The sequence below is a fragment of the Patagioenas fasciata genome, chromosome 8 (assembly GCF_037038585.1).
Source record: "Patagioenas fasciata isolate bPatFas1 chromosome 8, bPatFas1.hap1, whole genome shotgun sequence".
Taxonomy (NCBI): Eukaryota; Metazoa; Chordata; class Aves; order Columbiformes; family Columbidae; genus Patagioenas; species Patagioenas fasciata.
The window spans coordinates 35589200-35611111 of record NC_092527.1 but is presented as its reverse complement, the minus strand read 5'-3'; the positions used below and the strand labels follow the sequence as shown (position 1 = coordinate 35611111).

At 39.0% G+C, this 21912-nt stretch overlaps 1 protein-coding gene across 2 annotated transcripts in view; it reads left to right on the top strand.

Annotated features, from left to right (window-relative positions):
• The window catches only part of HSPA12A (heat shock protein family A (Hsp70) member 12A), a 78861-nt gene extending 69107 nt beyond the window's left edge, over positions 1–9754 (top strand). For both annotated transcript variants that reach the window (XM_071812185.1, XM_065843484.2), the window contains exons 9-12: positions 398–502; positions 1507–1765; positions 3469–3572; positions 4604–9754. In XM_071812185.1, coding sequence (XP_071668286.1) covers positions 398–502; positions 1507–1765; positions 3469–3572; positions 4604–5238 — 1103 coding nt within the window. In that variant the 3' untranslated portion in view covers positions 5239–9754. The remainder of the gene's footprint in view (positions 1–397; positions 503–1506; positions 1766–3468; positions 3573–4603) is intronic.
• The last annotated feature ends 12158 nt before the right edge of the window (positions 9755–21912 follow it).

Sequence of the window (21912 nt, the reverse complement as noted above, 5' to 3'; positions counted from 1 at the left end):
TGTACGCTCTAGCAAAAGACAATTTATTAAGGAGATGATAGATAGGAATCCAGCTTTTAAAATGCAACCAGAATATTTTCCTCTGAATAGACGTTGTGAATATGCTATCATATTAATTGGGTAACCCACTAGAATGTACACCAGCAGCATGAATGATTCCACTGATCTACTTTTCATACAAGCTACATCAGTAGTTTTTGACATCTGAATTTCATGTTTGTTATCAATTATCACATTATAATTATGAATAAAGATCAAGTCTTCAGTGTAGACATTCATGACTTTTTGTAAGTCATTCTCTCTCATGGTGATAATGCCTCTGAGAAGCTTTCATTGCAATATGCTCTTGTGGTAATGCTGATGTAAATATAATTTAACTCTTCCTTTGGCAAACTAGGAGACCGTTACATCGTTGTTGACAGTGGAGGAGGCACAGTGGATATAACTGTCCATCAGATCAGGCTCCCTGAAGGACATCTTAAGGAGCTATACAAGGCAACAGGTAATGTCACTTTCACTCTTTGCTTTATTTATGCAATATTTTGGCTTGTCCTGAAGGAAATGTATACCTTTATTATTCACCATATTTCCCTAACAATTCTTCCTGAAACAAGACCAGCATTCCAAATTAATATAACCTAGGTGCGCATCAGCAGACATGGGTAAATCACTGGTGCTTTTGTATGGTAAACCTCATGCTGGGAGGGTAAGAAACTGCTATCTCCTGTGTTATTCATTCCCATTCAGGCCATGACCTCCTGCCATGGTCCCAGTGTGACTTCTACTAGTAGAGTTGTCATGTTCCTCCTTTGAGAGGTCCCCTGTGTATTGCTGCTCTGTTCAGCATCCAGAGATGTACTGTGAGAGTAGCTGAGTGTCACAACAAGATCCTTGTGAAGTGACTGTTGGCAGAAGTTTACCTAGATTTAAGAGGAATCTTATGTATTCCACTGATTTCACAGGAGGTGTAACAAAGAGGGTCTATCATCCCCTGGGAAAAAATGCACAATAAGTGGTTTGCAACAAAGATACAAAGTGCAGCTCCGTGAGTGGTATTTGCTTCCTGAACTCAATTCCCTTTGGCTTTGTCCCATGGCTAAGCTGTTAAGCACCCAACTCAGCCTATTATTTGTTGCTGTGTCTCTATATTAAGTTATTCTTCATCTATATAGTTCATCACTGAGCTTTCTCAGTCTTGGTGGCTATAAGATTACCCTAAGAAACAACATAGTAAGAGCATATGGGACAATTTCCTCTGCTTTTAATAAAAATGTTTCTGGTTTATAGCGATAGTATTACAGTGGCCATGAGGGTATAGGAATAAAAGTGAGACGAAGGTAAGATTGTGTTCTGTATTAGACCAACTGCTATATTTAGAAAAGATACCTCTTTCTGTAGACCTTCTACTGTAGCAATCCTAGTAGCGTCAATCTGATGTGTATTGGGTCAACTTGAAATCTAATAAGCAGTTCAGAATATTAAAGCTGTGTTTTGTTTGTAATACAGGTGGACCATATGGTTCTCTAGGTGTGGACTATGAATTTGAAAAGCTCCTGTGTAAAATATTTGGAGAAGATTTTATTGAACAATTTAAAATCAAGCGTCCTGCTGCCTGGGTAGATCTGATGATAGCATTTGAATCACGTAAACGGGCAGCAGCTCCAGATAGGACCAACCCTCTAAACATCACCCTGCCTTTCTCCTTCATTGACTATTACAAGAAGTTTCGAGGTCACAGTGTAGAACATGCCTTGAGGAAAAGCAAGTGAGTAGACAATTGAACCCAAGTGGATGCTGAATTAACTACTGATAGCAAAGACAAAGAATTAAAATTAATTAAATGTAGACTGAAAGATAATAATGTAAAAATGTAATATACAGATGAGAAAATGGGATTGCCTGAAGTGCAGTTTCCAGAATGAAAAGTTCTGATCAATCTTTAGCAAAAGCTTTTCTATACAAGATTTGTACCCTCCTGTTATTGTTTTCTATGACTTTTGTTAGGCCACCCCTACGTCAGTTTCTGGAATTTAACCATGTATTTTAAGTCCTTTGCATGTTAATTAGGAAGGTTAGATCAAATATAAAATTTGATGTTTGAAAGTAAGTTACCTGGAACCTTATTTTTCAGAAACCTGGGCCCTGGAACAAATCCAAGATGTTAAGTGAGCTCTGTAACTGTATTCATGGCTTCAGGAAACTTATTAACAATAGAAAGTCATGGGTGAAAACATATACTACTACATAGATCTGTGCAAAGGGAAAGCATTCTTTTGAAGTGATGGCAGGCTTTCTTTTCTTCTAGTATTTTACCAGTTAAATAATTTGCTTGATAGGTGGGAAGACATAATCCCCCTCAGAGGTTTTAATTCATGACAGTCTGTATCAAGAAGTCACCCTAAATAACAAGACCACAGGCTGCTATAGAAAAGGAAGTGAGGAGAAAGTAGAAGTGGGCTTATTGCACCTTATGAAACCATATACTACAAGAGACCTGGAGATTAATGGCATTTAAGAGAATGAACAAGAGAGCCTGCAAATCTGGGGCAGAATGCTTGGGACCTGGGTGCGGAATATGTGATATCTAGTACCTGTGCTTTAGGTTCATTCTGCATTTTTTTTTTTTTTAAATCCTGTGAATGTTGACTGTAGCATGCAGGCTGAAATTTCTGCATCTCTTCCTAAAGTTGTTGGTAAATGCACATTTAAGCCTAAGTAACTTGGAATCTAGCTCGAAGTCACTTCCTAAATGAGCCTGAGGTTCTGAAATAATTAAAAATTTCTAGAAATAGTCCCCTTCACAAGGTCATCTTCTTATTAATAGTCTTAATGGTGAATCTTAGAGGGAATGCTAAATGTTCCCTTCAAATAAAATTAAATTAATTGGATAATGGGATAGAAAGAGTATAAAGGTAATGTCTAATGTGCATGAATAAAAAGGAGATTACTGAGCTATATGGATGTGTATCACTGATGGAATAACATAATGCCTGTATTCACTTAACAAATGTTATGCCTCATTAGAAATGCTCTGCTTCCTTTTGCCTCCTGAGGCTTCCCATCCTTGCTTGTTTTCCTTGTGTGTTTCCAGTGGCTTTGGCCTTCTGCTGCTATAATCTAAATGTTGCCCTTCTGGGGATGAATCAGTGCTGTTTCAGATGAGCGGGCACTGGATTGACTGCCAGCTGTTGCAGGAAGCAGCTGAACATTGGTAATGCTACAGAAGGCAATCAGGCAAAGAAAACAACAATTACACAAGCAAAAATAACAATTCTCCCTTGAAATTTTACATTGCTGCAGTTGGTATGGGGTTAGAGTGAGGTGAGGCACTTTTTTCCATGCAAAATGCATGCAGATTCTGTAAACTCATTCATTTATTTATTTATTTAGTGTGTCTTCTGAGTGCTTAGCTGTTTCTTACATCTCAACAATAATGTTTTAATGTCCTTCTTAACTGTTCTTTTCCAGTGTGGACTTTGTGAAGTGGTCCTCCCAGGGAATGCTGAGGATGAGCCCAGATGCAATGAATGCTCTTTTCAAACCTACAATTGACCAAATCGTTCAGCACCTCAGTACGTATCTGTGTGTAATTTCACTTTCTGGCTGAGGTAAAACTGAAGCCTTGCTTACCTGTTTCAAACCAGTAACTGGAATTAAAGTCAAACACCCTCCTAGTACCCACAAAACATGGGCAAGGAATTTAGTTCACCTTAACCTGTATTCCTACCTATTATAAAGTTACATTTGTTCATGACTATCCAAATCACTGACATCTCTAAACTACACATAATAAATGATTCATCTTGGTAAAAGTACTTGCAGGCATGGTTTAAAAGCACTGAATTTATTTATCGAGTAACTGGAAGTGACATAAGTTTATTGGGAAATTTATTATTAAAAGTCTTCCTTGTGGAATATATTTGAGGGATTATTAGATAAATTTGAGAGGTCACAACTTAGCTAGTACAGAACAGTCTATATCTGAGCAGGGAGGTAGAGGTCTAGAATCAGTTGAAATAAGGGTGAGCTTACAACTGAACTGTATGATTTTCTTGAAAGTAGGGCATGTGGGCTTAAACTAAGAAGGAACATCTGTAAAAATGTAAGGAGGTATTATTTAGCAGATGGTACATATTGTGGTTAAGATGTTAGGATCAGAAATAGTAAGTGAATTTAAAACGTGGTGACTTATCTGGAATGCAATGAAGGGTATATCAATTGGTTAGGTTTGGGAATATCTCACTGGTACTCCAAGTGGCAAGATGATCTCAATTTCCTTACCACCCATAATGCGACTGGCAGGATTTCTTTGCGATAAATTTGTTCTCCCTTTACTGGTAGAAGCTAAATAAAAATTCTGTTTTAAATGCCACTTCAGAAATATTGTATGCTGTGAGGTAAGTTTCCATTCACAGTGAAACTGAGTATAGAAGAGACTGCAGAAATGAAACTGGCATGTGTGGCTGTGTGGGCATAGATGTGACAGTTTCAGATCTTGTGCATGTGCATGGGACATACAGTGTACTCGGACATTAGGAGTTTCACCTGCATTGCCTTGTCACAGTGGATTTTTCCCTATTGAATGGGCTCTGTTTCTGTTTAGGTGATGTGTTTGATAAGCCAGAAGTGACCAATGTCAAGTTTCTCTTCCTGGTGGGTGGCTTCGCTGAATCCCCCTTACTTCAACAAGCTGTCCAGAGTGCTTTTGGTTCAAGATGTCGGGTCATCATTCCTCAGGATGTGGGGCTCACTATCCTCAAAGGAGCGGTCCTCTTTGGTCTAGACCCTGCTGTCATCAAAGTGCGGCGCTCACCTCTCACCTACGGTGTGGGTGTTCTCAATCGCTTTGTGGAAGGGAAGCATCCACCAGAGAAGCTGCTAATCAAAGATGGCACACGCTGGTGCACTGATGTCTTCGACAAATTTATCTCAGCCGACCAATCTGTAGCCCTTGGAGAAACTGTGACACGCAGTTACACACCTGCCAAACCTTCTCAGTTAGTAATAGTGATCAATATCTATAGCTCAGAACAAGATAATGTCAGCTTCATCACTGAATCTGGAGTGAAAAAGTGTGGCACCCTTCGCTTGGATCTCACGGGAACTGATGCTTCAGTGCCAAACCGGCGGGAGATCAAAACAGTTATGCAGTTTGGGGACACTGAAATCAAAGCCATGGCCATTGATGTTGCCACCTCTAGAAGTGTCAAAGTTGGTATTGATTTCTTAAACTACTAGGAGCCCATTTTCCCCACCACAGCCTGTTTGTGAGACTGATCTTCTACTGTTCCATTTTTTGACTTTCACATATGGTTTAATCAACTTGAATTTCAGCAGGCTATGTGAGAACAGCTAGTAAGGTGGGGTATGTCATGTGTGTGCCCTTTGATGACCAAAGACTGGATTTTGAAAGACCCTTAACAAGTTTTGGGAGCAGAAGTTCCAGAGGTAGTAAAAGTTCCCAAGTTACTCAAGCATGCTTAAAGATCTACCTTTATTAAATAAATACTGATTATTGTTGAATCCTGAAGATTAGTTAAAAAGGTATAAAATTGTAATCTCTATATTGTTCTTCTTCCTCCCAAGCAAAACTCTTCTAGCAAATGTAACTGTGGAGTATCTGTTTAAACAGCACCATCCTCTGGCAATGGGAACAAATGAGTCTACAGTACTCTTTTTTATGTTTGATTTTGCCCTGTGCTTTCAAAATGTTAAGTGCTGAAAATCAATGACTTAAAGAGAGGGGAACTGAATTTCTTAAATTCTGACATATCACTGAAAAGAAAATCCTCAGAAATCCTTAAAATTAGATTTAGGAAAAATACATATTTTAGGAGCTTAATATTGATTGTTCCAGGTTGAAAACAAGGCTTTTATTGTCAAAACTCTTAGAACTAGCAATTGGATTAAATAGGTAACATTGCCTTTATTAGAATTTAGAATATTATTAAGAAAAAAGCTATTTCCCTTTTTGGGTCTTCTAAGCTTATTGTTATTATTCTCCATTTGAAATTATAGAATCACAGGATAGTTGAGCTTGGAGAGGACATCCATTGACTGTCTGGTCCAACTGCTCAGCTCTAAGCAGTGTCAACTAGAGCAGGATAGTCTATATGGTTTTAAATGAAGATGCCTAAACTTCTCTGGGCAACCTGTTCCAGTATTTGACAACCCTCACTGCAAAAAAAAAAAAAGCTTTTTTGTTATGTTTAAAAGGGATTGAGTTTTAATTTGTGCCTATTGCCTCTTGTTCCTTTACTGGGCCCATCTTCTTGACTGTGTTTTATCAGGCGTTCGTACACATTCTGGCATGGCCCGAGCCTTCCGGAGGCTGAACAGTCTCAGCTCTCTCCTCCTCTCCTCATGCAACAGATACTCCAGTCCCTTAGTCATCTTCCTGACCCTTTGCTGGACTCAGTCCAGCATGTCTGTGTCTCTGTTGTACTGAGAAGCACAGAACTGGACCCAGCACTCCAGATGTGGTCTCACCAAGGCTGGTAGAAGGGGAATAATCACTTTCTTTGACCTTCCTAGTGCACCCCAGGAGGCTATTCACGTTCTTTGTTGCAAGGGCATGTTGCTGGCTCACACTCAACTTTGTGTCTACTGAGGTCCTGAGGTGTTTTTCCACCAACCTGCTTCCCAGCCAGTTGGCCCACAGCATGTACTGGTACACGGGGTTGTTCCTTCCCAGGTTCAGGACTTTGCACTTCCCCCTTTGTAGAACTTTATGAGGTTCCTGTCTGCACATTTCTCCAGCCTGTTGAGGTCCCTCTGACCCATCTGGTTTATCAAGCACTTCTCCAAGTGAATACATTTCATTTCTTGTTAATCCTTGTGTTAAGATTTGGAAGTACGATTAGATAATGGCTGTCCAGGAAGATTTAAACAACTTAAGAGAGAGAAAATGTCCAGATCAAAAGTACCATAATATATTTAGAGTAACAAACATTCGAATTGTGTAAAATATATTTCTGGGCTGAGTTGAATGGCCAGTGAAGTGGAAGGCAGAAGTCAAGAGAATGAAACTACAAAGAGCATTAAATAAAGCATTCCTTACATGGCTATGAGCACAGAATTCTAACGCAGGTGAAATGCAATGATGGTCATGGTAGCGTTGTTTTTTCTAAATACTAACTTTTTGGAAATGTCTTCTTAAGCATGTTCACCTGGAAGATATCTTCTGCAACCAAAACAGTTTTTATTTTGCAAAATGCTACAAGTGGATAAATTCTGAAACCTGCAGTCTGTATCTGCCATGAATTGACAACTTCAGATACAAATCCAGATCCCACTCCATACTGGCAGACTGATATTAATCTGTAGAATCACCCTAAGATGCTGATACTTTCAGAACATCTATGCATAGATACCTGGTTACCTGCTGGAATTCATTTCATTTTGAAACTGTGCAATGTTAATTGTTAAACTAAACCTTCCTTTCTAAAAAAAAATTAAAAAGTTGAGCAAGACTGAAGTCCATTACTGGGACTTTTTGAAAAATGAAAGCTTATCAATTATTTCACTAATTTACATTCCAATCCTGTGTTTAAGCATTCTGTGTTTAGCCTGGAGTTCTCCCACAGGAAAGAGCTGCAGAACTCATCTACTGCATTTTGCCATTGAGTTTTCTGTGTCTTCTGCAGGATTCCCTGGTAGAATGTGAAATCTATTCTGCATTCAGCTTTAAAAAAAAAAAAAAAAAAAGACTATGGAGAATGCTAGTCACAGTATCTGGCTGGAGACTTTCTGTAATTACAAAGTGTGCTTGCTGGCATTCAGTTTCCTGCTGCCTGCTGAATGCTTTAAAAGCTAAATGCTGGGATTTTTCGTATGTTGCTTTCCATGGTTTACAAACAAGAGAAACTTTAAGATGAGTTATGAACAACATAATTTTATGTATATACAATATTTAAATATTGTACAGACTCTTTCTTTCTACAGTGCTATTTTCTTGTATAAAAATGCTCTTTGCCTCTATTGATTTCATTCAGTTCTTAATTTTAAATAACATAGTTTCTCAATCAGCTTCTGTAATTATAGGCTTTTAAAGATGGGAAGATATGAAATGTAAAAGGCTGATCTTATAATAATAGGAAAGAAATGTTGGTGTGTCAGAGAATACAACATCCTTCCTGCAATGTAAGTCATAACCAGTTTAAGCATATTACACAGATGCTCTAGTATGTTCCTGGGATTTTAATTTCTTTGTTTCAGACGGTGACCATTCCATCTCCAACAGTTCATCATAATAATGGATGAATCCTCCTGTAAAACCAAGCTAAAATTTTGACTGTATGATCTGGAGATACAGCTTTGCTAAGTTTTGGAGTTTTATTAAGGATCTTCCTAGTTTAAAATAAACACAAAACTACTTTCTAAAGCCAGGCAACACTGATTTATAGTAGCTGCAGGTAAGACCCCGTCTCTGTCTACCACGACCACTTAGCAAAACACAAAATTCATAAAGAAAAGTAGGCTTTGGTGTCTTTGCATGCTGCGTTAAACTGAATGGGTCCAATTCTGCACAGATTCGTTTCAGATGGCCTTAAGTTAACAAAGAATTTCATCTAATAAATAGCTGCAACATCTCCATCTTCCCACGAAAGAGGAGACAAACTGCAAGATCAGGTGGCCCATGATTTTTGAACCGTTTTCAGCTTGTCTGCAGGGAATGCTGAGGGTAGTTTCTACAGCTCTTCCGAAGCATAGTTACCTGCACAGTGGTGATTCTCTGCCCTTTCTTATTCCCCTTTTGTAAGATTTCATCTGGATCCAAGCAGAGGTTTGTTACTGAAATGACTTTACTAGAAATGTAAAATATGAAGTTTGCATATTTTTGCACTTCCTCCTTCAGTCTGATGAGAGCACTGTCAAGCTTATCTTTGCAGAGCACTGAACTACTGAATAAACTCTCAGCTGTCCTTGTTGCCCCCGTTAAATCTAAGAATAGAAAATTAGTTTGTCTCCCTAAGGAATTAGAATTGTAAGTAGAATATTATGCTGTGATCTGTAGTCTATAAACCAGTTAAACAACTTTACATTGTAAGTGGCATGTGGATGCCCATTTTGATAAAGGGTGTTATGCTGTAAAAATAATATGAAATTTACTAGGAAACGAGTCATTTTTAGAATTGTAGTTCTGATATGTTTGCAGGAGACTCCCTGAAGAGCATTTTCTTGGTAGGGGTTTCAGATGACATTGTGCAAATTGATGCTGAAAAGACAAGGCCTGCTATCCTTAGGAAAAGCAGAAGATCTTGGCAGAAGTTTTTTTCTAAGCAGCAACTTGCAAGTTCAGGTCCAAGTTACTTAACTCTAGGCTGAAAGTTAGCAGCCAGTTGTGATAGACTGATTAATTGTGCTAGAATATGCTGAATGTGCAGTGATGGTTAGGACAGTTTCCATTGGTATGGATATACCAATATTTATATACAGGAGTTTTAATGCATTATTATGAGAAGGCTAATTATATATTGCAGAGATGTAATCGCCAAGATAAGCTGCATATTTATGATACGAAATGGCTTAAGCGGATTAATAGTATAAAAGTTGTTGGGCATAACGTCACAGTACTCACCTGCTTGAAATAATCTTCAACTATATTATAAAACCAACCATTGTGGTCTTGTTCACCTCTGTGCAAGATAAATTCAGATTTCACTGATGTTTGGAGCTGTTCACAACTTGTTTGGATTGTATCTTGAGTGTTCTTGTGTCTTCAACCATGTCAAATAAAATAGAGTAAAACTAACTTTTCATTTTGGGTGTTACTACTTCTAAGAAAATGACTGTAAAAAGGGACCAAATTTATGCTGAAACTGAGAAAGGCCAAGTGGTTATACTCATGTTTCAGTACTCCTTTAAATGCATAACAGAGCAAAAGTCACATCAACCAAATGTGCCACTTAGCAGATTTCTTTAACCTTTTAGATGTGCAGACACCTAGAGACTTGGCCGGGGCCCGGAGGCCCCTGTGCAGCACAGACAGCTTTTTGACAAGAGGCTGCTGCATTTTTAGTTCACTTGTGCATTTTCTAGGGGAACTCCGTATGTGTCCGAGGTAGAAGTACACTTCTGGGGATTACTCAACTTCACCAAAATTGGTGTAGCTCTGAGTAGGGCATCTGTTGGAGTTAAGATAGAAAGACTATGAGCAATACCAAAAGCAGATTAGGTATTTTCTGTAGTGAAGCTCTGAGAGAGCTAGGAAATCAAATATAAAAATTGATATATCAAAAAAGGTCTCTTAGGCCTTGTCAATGGCTGGTTTATTGCTAAAATTGTAGCATCAGGCCAACAAACTAGCCAATAACCAGGTACATTTGAATGAGCATACATGTTTATTGTGTGTATCTAGATCTAGGAATGTTTAGTAAGGTCTTGCTGCACTGGAAAAACCTCTTACAACTGTTTGTGCAATATTATATTTCTGTGCTAACCATTGCAGGTCATGTCCCTCTAAAATCTGGCAGTGTGTATGTGACCTACAGTGCTGCTCAGATGCCAAAATTCAGAGGATGAACTGAGATGCATAGCAGCCACTACACCCCAAGTATTTGCTGCAATGAAGATGTTTTACAAGTTCTTTATGACTATAATTATAAACACCATCCTAATAGGCTAGGTACTGTATTTAACTTGTAATGAACTTGATTTCAGCTAAACATTCAATTAATGTTACTAGTACAATGGGAAATATAATTACAGTCTTCAGGGACACATTAAGAACCAAATTTTTCTTTCAGTGTTCTAACACATTGCTCTGGTTTCTAGGGGAGTTTCATGTATGTGAAGTTTGTATAAAACCTTCATTGGTTCTACTAAGATCACATAAATCCTTACTGAAATTTGCAGGCGGTGTTTTCATGTTAATAGCCATGGAATAAAACAACTTATGAAACAATCTCCAAGACAGCACTGTCCAAATTCCCCGAAGAGGTGTTCTCAGTTTCCTAGGCAGCTCCATGAAGCATCACCCAGACATCTGTCTTAAGGAGAATGGGTTCAGAGTCCCCTTACTTAGTGCTGCCTAATTTTTCAAGAGATGCAGCTGGGGTAAATCGGTGAGAACTGCAGATGCTTTGTATAACTGGCACTCAGGCCTGTTGTTTGCCAGTCTCATTAGGTAGTGATGGTGGAAAATGTACTTACTTTTTTAGGACTAAATTCCAGTTTACTAGTTCCCATTCATCCCTTGCTCTGGCCTAATGATTTTGTGGTGGGACTGCTGTAGAGTGACAACAAGGTGTTGGAGGGACAGGATTTTGTGGTTCTGTTCCTTCAAATTAGAGAACTGGACATGGATATTCAAACAAAGGAAGACATGTGCACTATAGCCTGTGCAGTTCCACAGATGCAAGGAGCAATTTCTTGAAGGAAAAACTGTCTTATGACATCTTGAAAATGCATCACAGCAAATGTCAGTAGTGCTGAGTAGCCTCTAGGGAGGTGATGTATTTGTGCTTACAAGTTCATGACAATTCTATTTTCATACCTGTGACTTAACACATGGATGTACTCATGGATAAGCCTTGTTTAAACACACAAACGGCTTCATTAACTTCCTTAGCTATATGCTCAGAAATCTGGCACAAATTCTGCTACACTGCTGCATTGAGGTATGCAGGCAATGCAGGAAGCATATTCCTCATATCTTGGAAAAGCTAAACATAGAAGCTGTAAAACAGCTATAGCAGCACCAGTAGTTTTCCTAATGTATAATACAGCTTTAAAATGTGAGTCAGTGTCTAAGATTTTTCTTCTGGAGTTCCATTAATCTGAATTTAGAGCTCTTAGGAAACAAACTGATCATTCAAAGGAAACATTAAAGTCTAAATTCCCAGAGAATACACTTTTCATTTCTTCTGAATTTCACTGCACTAAACGTTAATGTTTTAATTGTCGAGAATGTGAAATCACTGTTGTAATAGTAAAGACATAGTAGTAGTAAATTGTATCATGTCTATTACATGGGAATTTAACTCCTACCTTTACAACAAACTGCACTCCAAACTTAACTACTAGCTAGTGATGAACACATGATGTCCCTCATATTTTAATTAATCTTAAATTGTAATTCTTCTATACTTTTCCTCCCAGTTCTTTGGACTCCTATGAAATTCAAGACCCTGGTTTCCATATTTGAAGTTCATTTTTTCAGACTCCTCTATTGAAATAAGTTCAAACGATTGAATATCTTTTCTTGGAAACATAATGTCCAAATTCAAACATGCCATGATTCTGGAATGCATCAATTCAAACTGAACTGCAGTCTGGGCTTTTTTTCTTCCTCCATATTAACCAAAGGTTGTCTTGCACTGAGATTTTTCATTGCATTTCAGTCTTTAAAAGGATGTCCCAGAACCCCATTCTACCTCGATAACCTTTCACTGCTATAAACCATTCCTTAGTTACAGCTCTTAATTCTGTCGCTATTCCCTTTCTTCCTAGATGGCTTCATGGACCCCTTCCCAGCAGCCAGCATCAGTATCTGAACACAACAGCTATTTTCACAGCACACAGCGCACAGACTGGCAGTCTGAAACAAGACTTCACCTGTGCCCTGTTGAAACTCTTGTTTGGCAGCCAGGAGGCAATTTCCTGTGTGCGAATTTTGACAGCGCAGTGGAAATGACACGAACTCTTACGCGAGGAGCCTTTCCACTGTTTAGGAACTGTTTAGGATCTCATTAAATTCAATAGAAAGGTTCAGATTGACTTCAGGGGGGCTTTGGGTCTGGCTGCTAGCCAAGCCCTCACATCCTTTGTAGCCAGAGAAATACACATTCAAAAGTAAATAGGTTTGGAGGAGCTAGCCAGATAAAAAAAAAAATTAGCATCATGAAGGGGTTTATCAAAAGCAGCTGAGCACATACCTCACTGATACAAAGGGGCTAAGTGCAGTATATGAAGTTAGTTAACTGCAAACTTTTTCCTGCAAACTAAGAAATTCTGTGTCTTCTTTGTTTAACATACAGTTGTGTAGGTGCTGGCTGTAATTTTGAAGTAGTATCTATTTTCTCATTTTTCAGAGACTGTAATAATAGGGAAAAGTTTACCATATATGCTGTATCCCAGGAGCACTGGCTTTGTGCCCTGCGCAGAAGTCATCGAACTAGGACATAGTGTTCACTACCATCTGATGGCAAATAATTGTTTTAAGAACTTGGTAGACTGCAACCACTGTGATCCTTCTATCAGTGTCCACAGGTGAGCTTACCTAAACATGGAGGAATGAAAAATACAATACAGGCTTACTCTGGGAATGTTGTGTGCTGGAGCAGAGCCAACAAGTTAAATGAGGATAATACTGGATTGAGTGTAAGGAAACAAGAGAAGCTGGCTGAAGAGGTGTGTTACCAGAGTTTGGATGTGGGACGACAGAGGCATTGGTGTGCTCCAGCAGTAACTGAAGACTCGGGAGGTTTTCAAAGTAAAAAGGAGTGGTGAGACTGACAGCTGTGAATGCCAGAGTTTGCTAAACCATAGTAATCTAAGGAGTTAGAAAGGTGACTCTCCCTTTCCTAAGGACAACAAGGATTGTTTCCTTCCCTCTGAGGAATAAGCTCTGCACCTCTCACAGGAACTTCTGTTTGCCATCAGCTGAAGAGCAGACACCAGACTGAACATACCTCTTCCTCTGTAGTACAAAGAACAACCCCAACACTGACTTGATGTTTCCCCTGGAGAAGCACACTGCACCATACACATGCCATTGCTGCGTATTTCCAAACACGTACCAAGGTTGCAGCTAAAGCACTGCAGAATAATATATTGTTCAGAGCTCTTACTTTTCATCTAGTGACAATCATAATGGATCTGTTTTCTCAGCCCATTCTCCACTCTGATGCACACACTGATGCCTATTGACTCTTCAAAATCAGTGGAGTTGAAGGAAGTTAACTGTGAGCACAGCTGAATCCAGCAGAAAAGATGCTCGTCCTCCAAGACATCTGCAGGGGTTCCTGTATTTAAGTGTGTTTCTTTGCAAACAACATTCCAGCATCTTCCTTTAGTTAATTTTCTCCCTATATTCCTCATGTAAGCAGAGGTCCCAGGTGGCAGTAGTGTCTGCAGGCTGCTGGGAACACATGGGTAGCTGCCTTGTTCATGAAGAAGCGCTTAGCAAGTATTACACTGGTGGGCAGGAGGATGGATAATTTGTCAGCTCATGGCAACAAGGTCAGCATTTGAGTCTGATAATTGCGTAAGGCATTTAAAGAATCAGGTAATACGACTGAAGATGTACTAAGACACATCTAAATATTTTGGTAGATGTTTTATTTTGTCTTAGGGATGAGACATATGAGACCGAAGTTCAAAAAGGACTACATGCTTATCAAAGATTCTACAGGACTGAGAGGAAGAGCAATACACTGATCGTATCCCATGGAAGCATTTATAATTTCTCTCCATCAGAGTCAGGTAATATATAGCACTAATTGTGACTTTAGGCTTTTTCCCCTTTTTTTTTTTTTCTACCTCTCTGCAGTTCCATCCGCTATTTTTTGCTGACTGCAACTTCAGCTCTCTCAGAGCATCCCAGGAGATGCATGTACCTAGAAGGGACCTCAGACAACAACTATCTCACCTTACTGTGGCAGAACAGTGTTAGTTCTGCCTAAGATACTCATGACTTTCTGTTGAATCTGGTTTTAAACCTTCTGATTCTGCAATGGTGCTACCTACCCAGGAAGTTTGTGTTTTACTGTCCTCACCTTTCTAAAGTTTTATATGTCAGCTCTAACTCTGTGGCTGTTCTACCCCTAGGGAACATGGGAACATTTTGTCCTGTTCCTACTTCTGACAGCTTTTGACATATCTAAAGACTAGTGTCATACTTGCCCTGAATCTAATTCTCTAATTAAACCCCGGGTCTTACAATCACGTTTTGCAGACCTGTGATCTTTTTTTTATGGCTCTGTTGGCAACTTTGAGGGTTAGAGAGTAGATGCTGGTTTCTTTCAGATAAACATCTTGTTGCTGGAAGGACATTTGGAAATGGATGCTGAAGTTCTGTGTGCACACACATGGAGGACTTGAGTTGTGTACAGCCCACTACAGCCCTGGTGAACCATCAACAAACAGCGAAATGTGATGTGAGAAGTTGAGGCACGTTGTGTTTTCGACTTTTGCAAACATTGGTTAAAGGCCTTCTTGCATGCAATCTGAGAGGTGAGTGTTTAAACCTTGGGAGCTTGTTACAGTAGTTAATATTATATTAGTTGGGCGTGTTTTTGATAAATTGCAATTATGAGGTAGTCACAAATCATGGTTATGAAACATACTGCAAGTTTTATACTCATTTTGCTTTTAGAATTTGCATTGTTAAAGCATTTTCCTTGAACTCCTGTCCTGTTGAAGTTCTAGTAAACTACTTGTGGTTTACTGACCTGGTGTATTGCACTTTTAGCTACATGAAAAATGTTTCAATGAAAACTTTGAAGAGGATAAGACATCTCTAACATCCTGAATGACTTGCTGGGGAAGTTTAGGTGGGATACATTGAGCTTTTAACTGTGAATATAAAATACAATAAAATACTCAAACTGCAGAAAACTGAGCTCCACTCGGAGATTAAAAACTAATCTCATCTCATACTCACCTTGACTTTTGACTAGGCATCAGCACTTCTGGTCTTAAAGTTTCTCTTACACACCCCCATCATTAAAATTCCCAGCTCTTCTTAGGCAGCTGTTACAGGGCATATTATGCTTTGGAAAATGAGGATCTAAATGAAGAGCATTGGAAGACAGCGCTTTACACTTGGTCATTTAATTGCTATTTTACTCTAAATTGATGGGTGTAAAAGAATCACATGCTCTCTTAGTAGATTCCCAAAGCTTCATCTCCTAAATCTGTGTGACTGGTATGATGACAACCATGTATGGTAAACCCCATGTAACACTATTTCCTCTCTGCTCTGCTGATGGAGAAAGCAGAATTGCTGTAAACAATAAAACAGCTCACTGTAGTGTAAACTCTGTAATACGAGGTTTGTTTCATTTGCCGTGTTCTACTCCTCCACAAAGGTGAAATGAAGAATTTTTCACATTGTCTCCATACCCAGAAACCATCACATGAACAAAGATTATCAGATCAGTATGGGCATCTTGGTGTGCCCAGAGAACCCAGGAGTTCTGCCCAATGGATATGTGAGGTCTACAAATGGCCTGGTTGGGAGTGACAGAACAGCTGGACCTGTTTTGGACACCAAAGCAGAGTAAAAACAACTGGTGAAACTCCCCAGTTTCTTGAACCCTTCTGAGGGCTTTTTGCATGTTAAGTTGTATTCATCTTCCCAGAGTACTATTAGCATATTCACCCACATTTAAATAATTAATTTTCTTGTTATATGCCAAGTCTTAATTTTTTACTCTTTCAAAATTATTGAAATCTGTGACAAGAGGTAGTGATCTGAGGAAACGTTTGGTTTCTGGTTTGTTAATCAATTCCATAATATCTCATTCTTCACAATTGCTTTATTTAATAGCACCAATTTCTGCTTTCAGGTCTTGACTTCCCTGTTAAGCATTTAAGTTTCAGAATTTTTTTTAATCTTTTAACCTTTATCCCTTTGAATTTTTTTTCTCAGCCTATAATTTATTATACAGTCTGCTGTCAGAGGAGGAGGTAGACTAGGTGATTTTTACTGTACTGCAAATTATAATTATTATCGTTATTTGCATTAGTAATGGGTTCATTCTTATCACTGAAAACAATTCCATTATCTGATCAGACAGTTATCTTCACACTGTCCGTGATCATATATTTTCACTAAGCACCTCTTTCTCTGTGGGTCAAAAGGAGAATTATTCTTTAGTGCAGTCACTTTTCTCTTCACTTTTAACATTTTCCTCAGTTAAGAAGTTGTTAATCCCCTACAATCATCTTTTGCAACAAAAATATGCTCCTTTCTGCTACCATGTCACCGTCCCTTCAGACCCAGCAAGGAATGGCACTTTGCTGCTGTGAACTGCCCGCCGATGTCCTTTCTGTCACAGCCACAGGGCTTGTAAGTCTGGTCCAGTGGGAGGAACTGAGACTGATTCTCGTGACCCAGTGAAGACATTTTGACTCCGTTTTGAATTAAAGCAAAGGCTTAAGGATCTACAGTCCCTCTTTAATGAAGTGGAGAAACCTCCTTTCCCAAACATGCCCTCCCCACATTCTCTGGGAGACATGGGTTTGGAGGTGGTTGGTTGTGGGCTGAGGTTGAAGGGAAGTAAAGCACAGCCTCGTCTCTGACTCCTTGCTGAATTTACCCCTCTGCAGGGGTATAAAATGGTCAGATGGCACTCATTTCCAAACTGCAAGCAGAGGGGAGATGAGAAAGGTTGGAGATGTGAGGTGAGGCCACAGACCATCCCAAAGGTCTGACAGCAGCCTCGGTGAGAACTGAAGGTGGGGGAGAACCCCTTGCATGTTTCCTTCCTGTTGTTTTTTATTCCCTCATCAAACAAGATATGGTCAGTGTTTGAACAAGGAATTAAGGTTTGTAAGAGAAAGGTTGGCAGCCTAAAAAAAGAGTTTAGGGTTATTTTTAAGCAGCTCCTTCAGAAGTTTGTATAGCCTTACTCAAGCTGCCATCAGTAAACAGTGCTCAGTGTTCAGAGGAGGGGATGGCTTCTGCTCTTCCATCATCTCAGGCAAATCATAGACATGCTCATTGTGTGTTTTGTGTCCCACATAATTAAGATGATGACTATATTCCTCTGCCACGAAGAACGCCTTCTGAGTGAGAAATGGTACCGCTCTCATGGGAGACCTCACTTTCCAAAGAGGATAATCAACACTCCCAGGGGAATCCAAACTCGGAAGCTGCACACCCCAAACTGAGGCACCCAAGCCGCCAGTATTGTTCATTGTTGTTATTTTTAATGAGAGTGAGACTTAACGCTTATGCAAAATTATATGTAAAATTAAATAATGCAAATTATTATGTGAAAAAGTGAATTGCTTTGGATGTTTAGATCCCTTTTTTTCCCCCCTTCACCTCCCTAATTGGTTTCATGTGAAGCAATTATCCACATAATGCAATTAAAGGTAAGATTTTTCACAGGACATGTACCGCAACAATAATTACATGGACCACAGTACAAAGAGGGCCCTGAATGCAACTTTTGTCTTTGGGTCTCACTTAATGTATGTCTTCAATATGCTAACAAATGTAGTAGCCACTCAATTGTTATTGTGTAATTGAATACAACATTTAGACTGATTTAAAGAGTACTTTGCTTCTTGTTTCTGATTGTATAGAGGCACAATTTAGAAGTAAGTGGCATGTAGGCTGCTATTAGTATTTTTTGCATTTAGGGCTGTGGGAGCATCACATCCATCTTCTCCTTTCTGCCTCGGCCCCTACTGAAGCCTTCTGTTCTGACCAGTTACAAATACTGAGACATTTTACCCTTCGATTGTCTTCAAATTTGAGAGGCTTTGCAGAGGATAAAATTGATTTTTGCACTTCTTATTTTGCAAAAGACAGCATTTTCTTGAAGTAATACCTCTTTTGTCGAATACATTGTTTCCAATTTTTAAAAGGAAATAGATTTTAATAAATTTAGGCTGCTTTTTTTTTCAATTAAATGCAGCCATACAGACTATTTATTTCTGAAGTGTGAGGGTGTGGCAAAATAGCTTGTGATTTACACTCAAATTAAGAATAAAATAGATTTTGGACATAATACCATAAAACTCTGTTTGCAACCTCAAATTCTATTTGAGAACACATGCCAGAAAGGTATGGAGGTAAATATGCGCACATAAACACTGTCAGCTGTGGCGAGGTGATGAAAGCTCTAATATGACAAACTAAATTAAAAAAACCCTCAAGAGGTTCAGGAAGGCCAATTCATCAATGCCAAATTAAGATATGCTCAGATATTTCTTGAAAGATAGAACCTCATTATCCTACTGATTCATAGAGCAAAGTAATGACTATAGACAGCATTGTCTAAAGACAACAATAGGCACTGCTATGTCTCAGTAATAATTAGTCACATGAAATCTTCAATTTTTTTTTTATTGTTCTCAGATGATTTGTAATATAGGAGAGAAACACATTGCACATGGCAATCTAAAATGTAATGAAAATATGTGGCCCAAGTTACTCCCATATTTAAAATTCTGATTGCAATGCTGCCCACCAACAAAATAATAGTAATTTCTGGCAGGAATTAGAAAACCTAAACTACAGCACAAAGTGTTGTTCACCAAATGACTCATTCCATATCCACAATTATACCCCATTTGTTTTCTTATGCTGACAACAAAAGATACATTTTAAGATCTGCGCTGTGCTACTCTTCCTTTAATAAATAAAGTGAGCTTTTTAAAAGCTACAAAATGATGCAGATAAAAATCAAAACATTTTTACATTTAAAGATTCAATCAAAGACTTGCCATGAATGGTGTGATATTAAATTTAAAATATAATCAATTTAGTGTGTATTTTTGAACAAGATTTGTCACAAATAGCATTCCCAATAGATAAGAATGATTATATGGTAAAGAGCGTAATTTCTATATCTCAAGCACTATGCTTTTGTCACCGGCATCGTTAAGGAATTTGACACGTTTGCAGGAGAACAATATATGTCAACTGAAATATATACCAATTAGCCATAAATGGGACACCAAAATGAATGATGCATGTGCATGCTATACTTACAAGTAATAACATGTGGTTTAAAGTCGCCTCCGTTTTCAAACAAGAATTCTTTTTATGTTGTCATTTAAAAAATATAATATTTCAAAAGGTCAGGAATGAATAGCACCATTAGCATTAAAAGCTAGCTAAGGGAAAGTAATTTGTTGTTCATTTAACATTGCATTTTATGTAATAGCTTTGTAAAGTGTTTGGGAGGGGGAGAGAGATTTTACTCTGCTAAAACAAGATGACGGCAGCTCCAGTTCATTATTAAAAAGAGATTTTTTTTTTTATTATGCTATTGTCAACTTTAATGTCTTGATTCTGTTAGGTGTTTGTTAAAATTACATGGGCTGCTGAAGTGGCTATGGCAAAGGATAATGCCGAGAATATCTTGACTGTCAAAACAATTGCGGAGACAAGAATCTGCTTATACTAAGGTAAAGGAACAAAAGACAAAGGAGAAACTCTTCTCCTGTGTTAGGAAGTTAATAGCCCTGTTGAGGTTTCCTCAGCAGGAGGTACTGAGATCAGGAAGCCAAATTCCAGAAGAGACAAATAGTCAAGGCAGAAGGAACAAGTCAACATCAAATGGATGCGGGATACATGGAAACCCAACATCAGACACTGGCTCTCGTGTCTGTGGTTATGCATGCTCTGAGTAAACCCGTAACTTTATCTTGTGGAGAGAGGATCTGTGTTCCTCCTTGGACTGAATGACTTGAATTGAGTGTGAAAACCTGCAGAGTCTTGCAGTTGGATCCTCTGCCTCCTGCACAGCTGTGACCCTGCAGCTGCTGAGAGCAGAGAAGGGTTTTGCAGGACTGACCCAAAACTGGGCTTACTGCAACCCGATGCAGAACAAACAGTTCACATCCTTGAACTTATCAAGCCTTACCTTCCTATTCTACCACTGTAAGATTGACCATGGATGGGAAAATCCAGAGCCAAAATAAGTGTTAGCCTATACCCATCATGGACAGCACAGGCTGGAAACAAAACACACAGAGCAAATTGCTCTGCTCTGCACTTGCTGCTGCCATAAGGAGCTGCACAGAGCCAGAAGCAGTTTTGTGGGGGGAAGACACAAGTAGTATCATCAGGGTGGAAAACATTTGTTTTTCCCTCTTGAGCTGGACAAGACATTGGCTTAACATTTTAATACCCCCCACATCTGTGACAACATAGCAAGGCATGTCCCGTTTACTAGTTCAGATACTATTCCCTATATCTTCCCTAAGGCAATGTTTCATGGACTCAGGAAATAGTGGTTATCCAATGCTTTTGGGCACCGCAATTGGGTAGTGCCTTTTAATCTGGGCAAGAAGCACAGGTGTGATATAGAAGGTTTTTAAGCATAAAAGCAAGCCTGCACATCTCTGACTAAAACTGAAATTGCTGGGGGATATTCTCTTCAATTGGGTTAGACTAAGAAATAGTTTGGTTTTCACATAAGGAATTTACTCCGGCTCTGAGGATGGCCATAGGCTGCCAATCTGCAATCTTTTTCTAGTCTTCACAGCCCACTCTCCCACCTGTCACCCTGCAAGAGCTGGCAGAATGCACTGAATAAATTAAACTGCTTTTTCTTCTGCATTAGAAGAGTAGTGCTCCAACACAGAATAAATTAGTTTCAACCTCCACCATTGCAAGTGGAATCCGAAGTCTTGCTAAAGTGTTGATGTCCTTCAGGACAAGATATTCTGAGGGAAGGAAGGTCACACAGAGAGGCAGAAAGAGTGAAGTGTCCCACTTTGGGTAACCTCAAGAGAAACTGCTGAAAAGGTCCCAAGGAGTGGTAGATCTCCAGGCCCCAGCAGCTCTCTGAGTTTTTCATGGAGGATGGAGTTCCTCTGGGAGCAGAGGAGATGCTCACCGCTTCTCCAGAAGCAGCCTGAAGGAGCTGATAACACGATTATGTTGGGAGAGAAATGAATTTGTGGACTATCCACACTTCAGCTGAATGTGTTTATCAAAAAGCAAAGAGAGAAGCAACTCCCTCATTACATTTCCTGTTTTGCAACTTAATTACATCATCTGGCAGTCTTGTCCAACATATGGAATTTCAGGACACTTTGGTGATTGTTGTAATTATAAGCATGTTAGTGAAACTTCACTAACAATTGAAATTTGCTCTGCAGCTTTCTCAAATTAGTTCTGTCCAGATCATCTGGTCTGAGCTTAGTTCAGCATTAACACAACGAAACACGTTATTGGTTCTCCATCATGTCCACCGTTCCATCTCTCACAGGTAATTA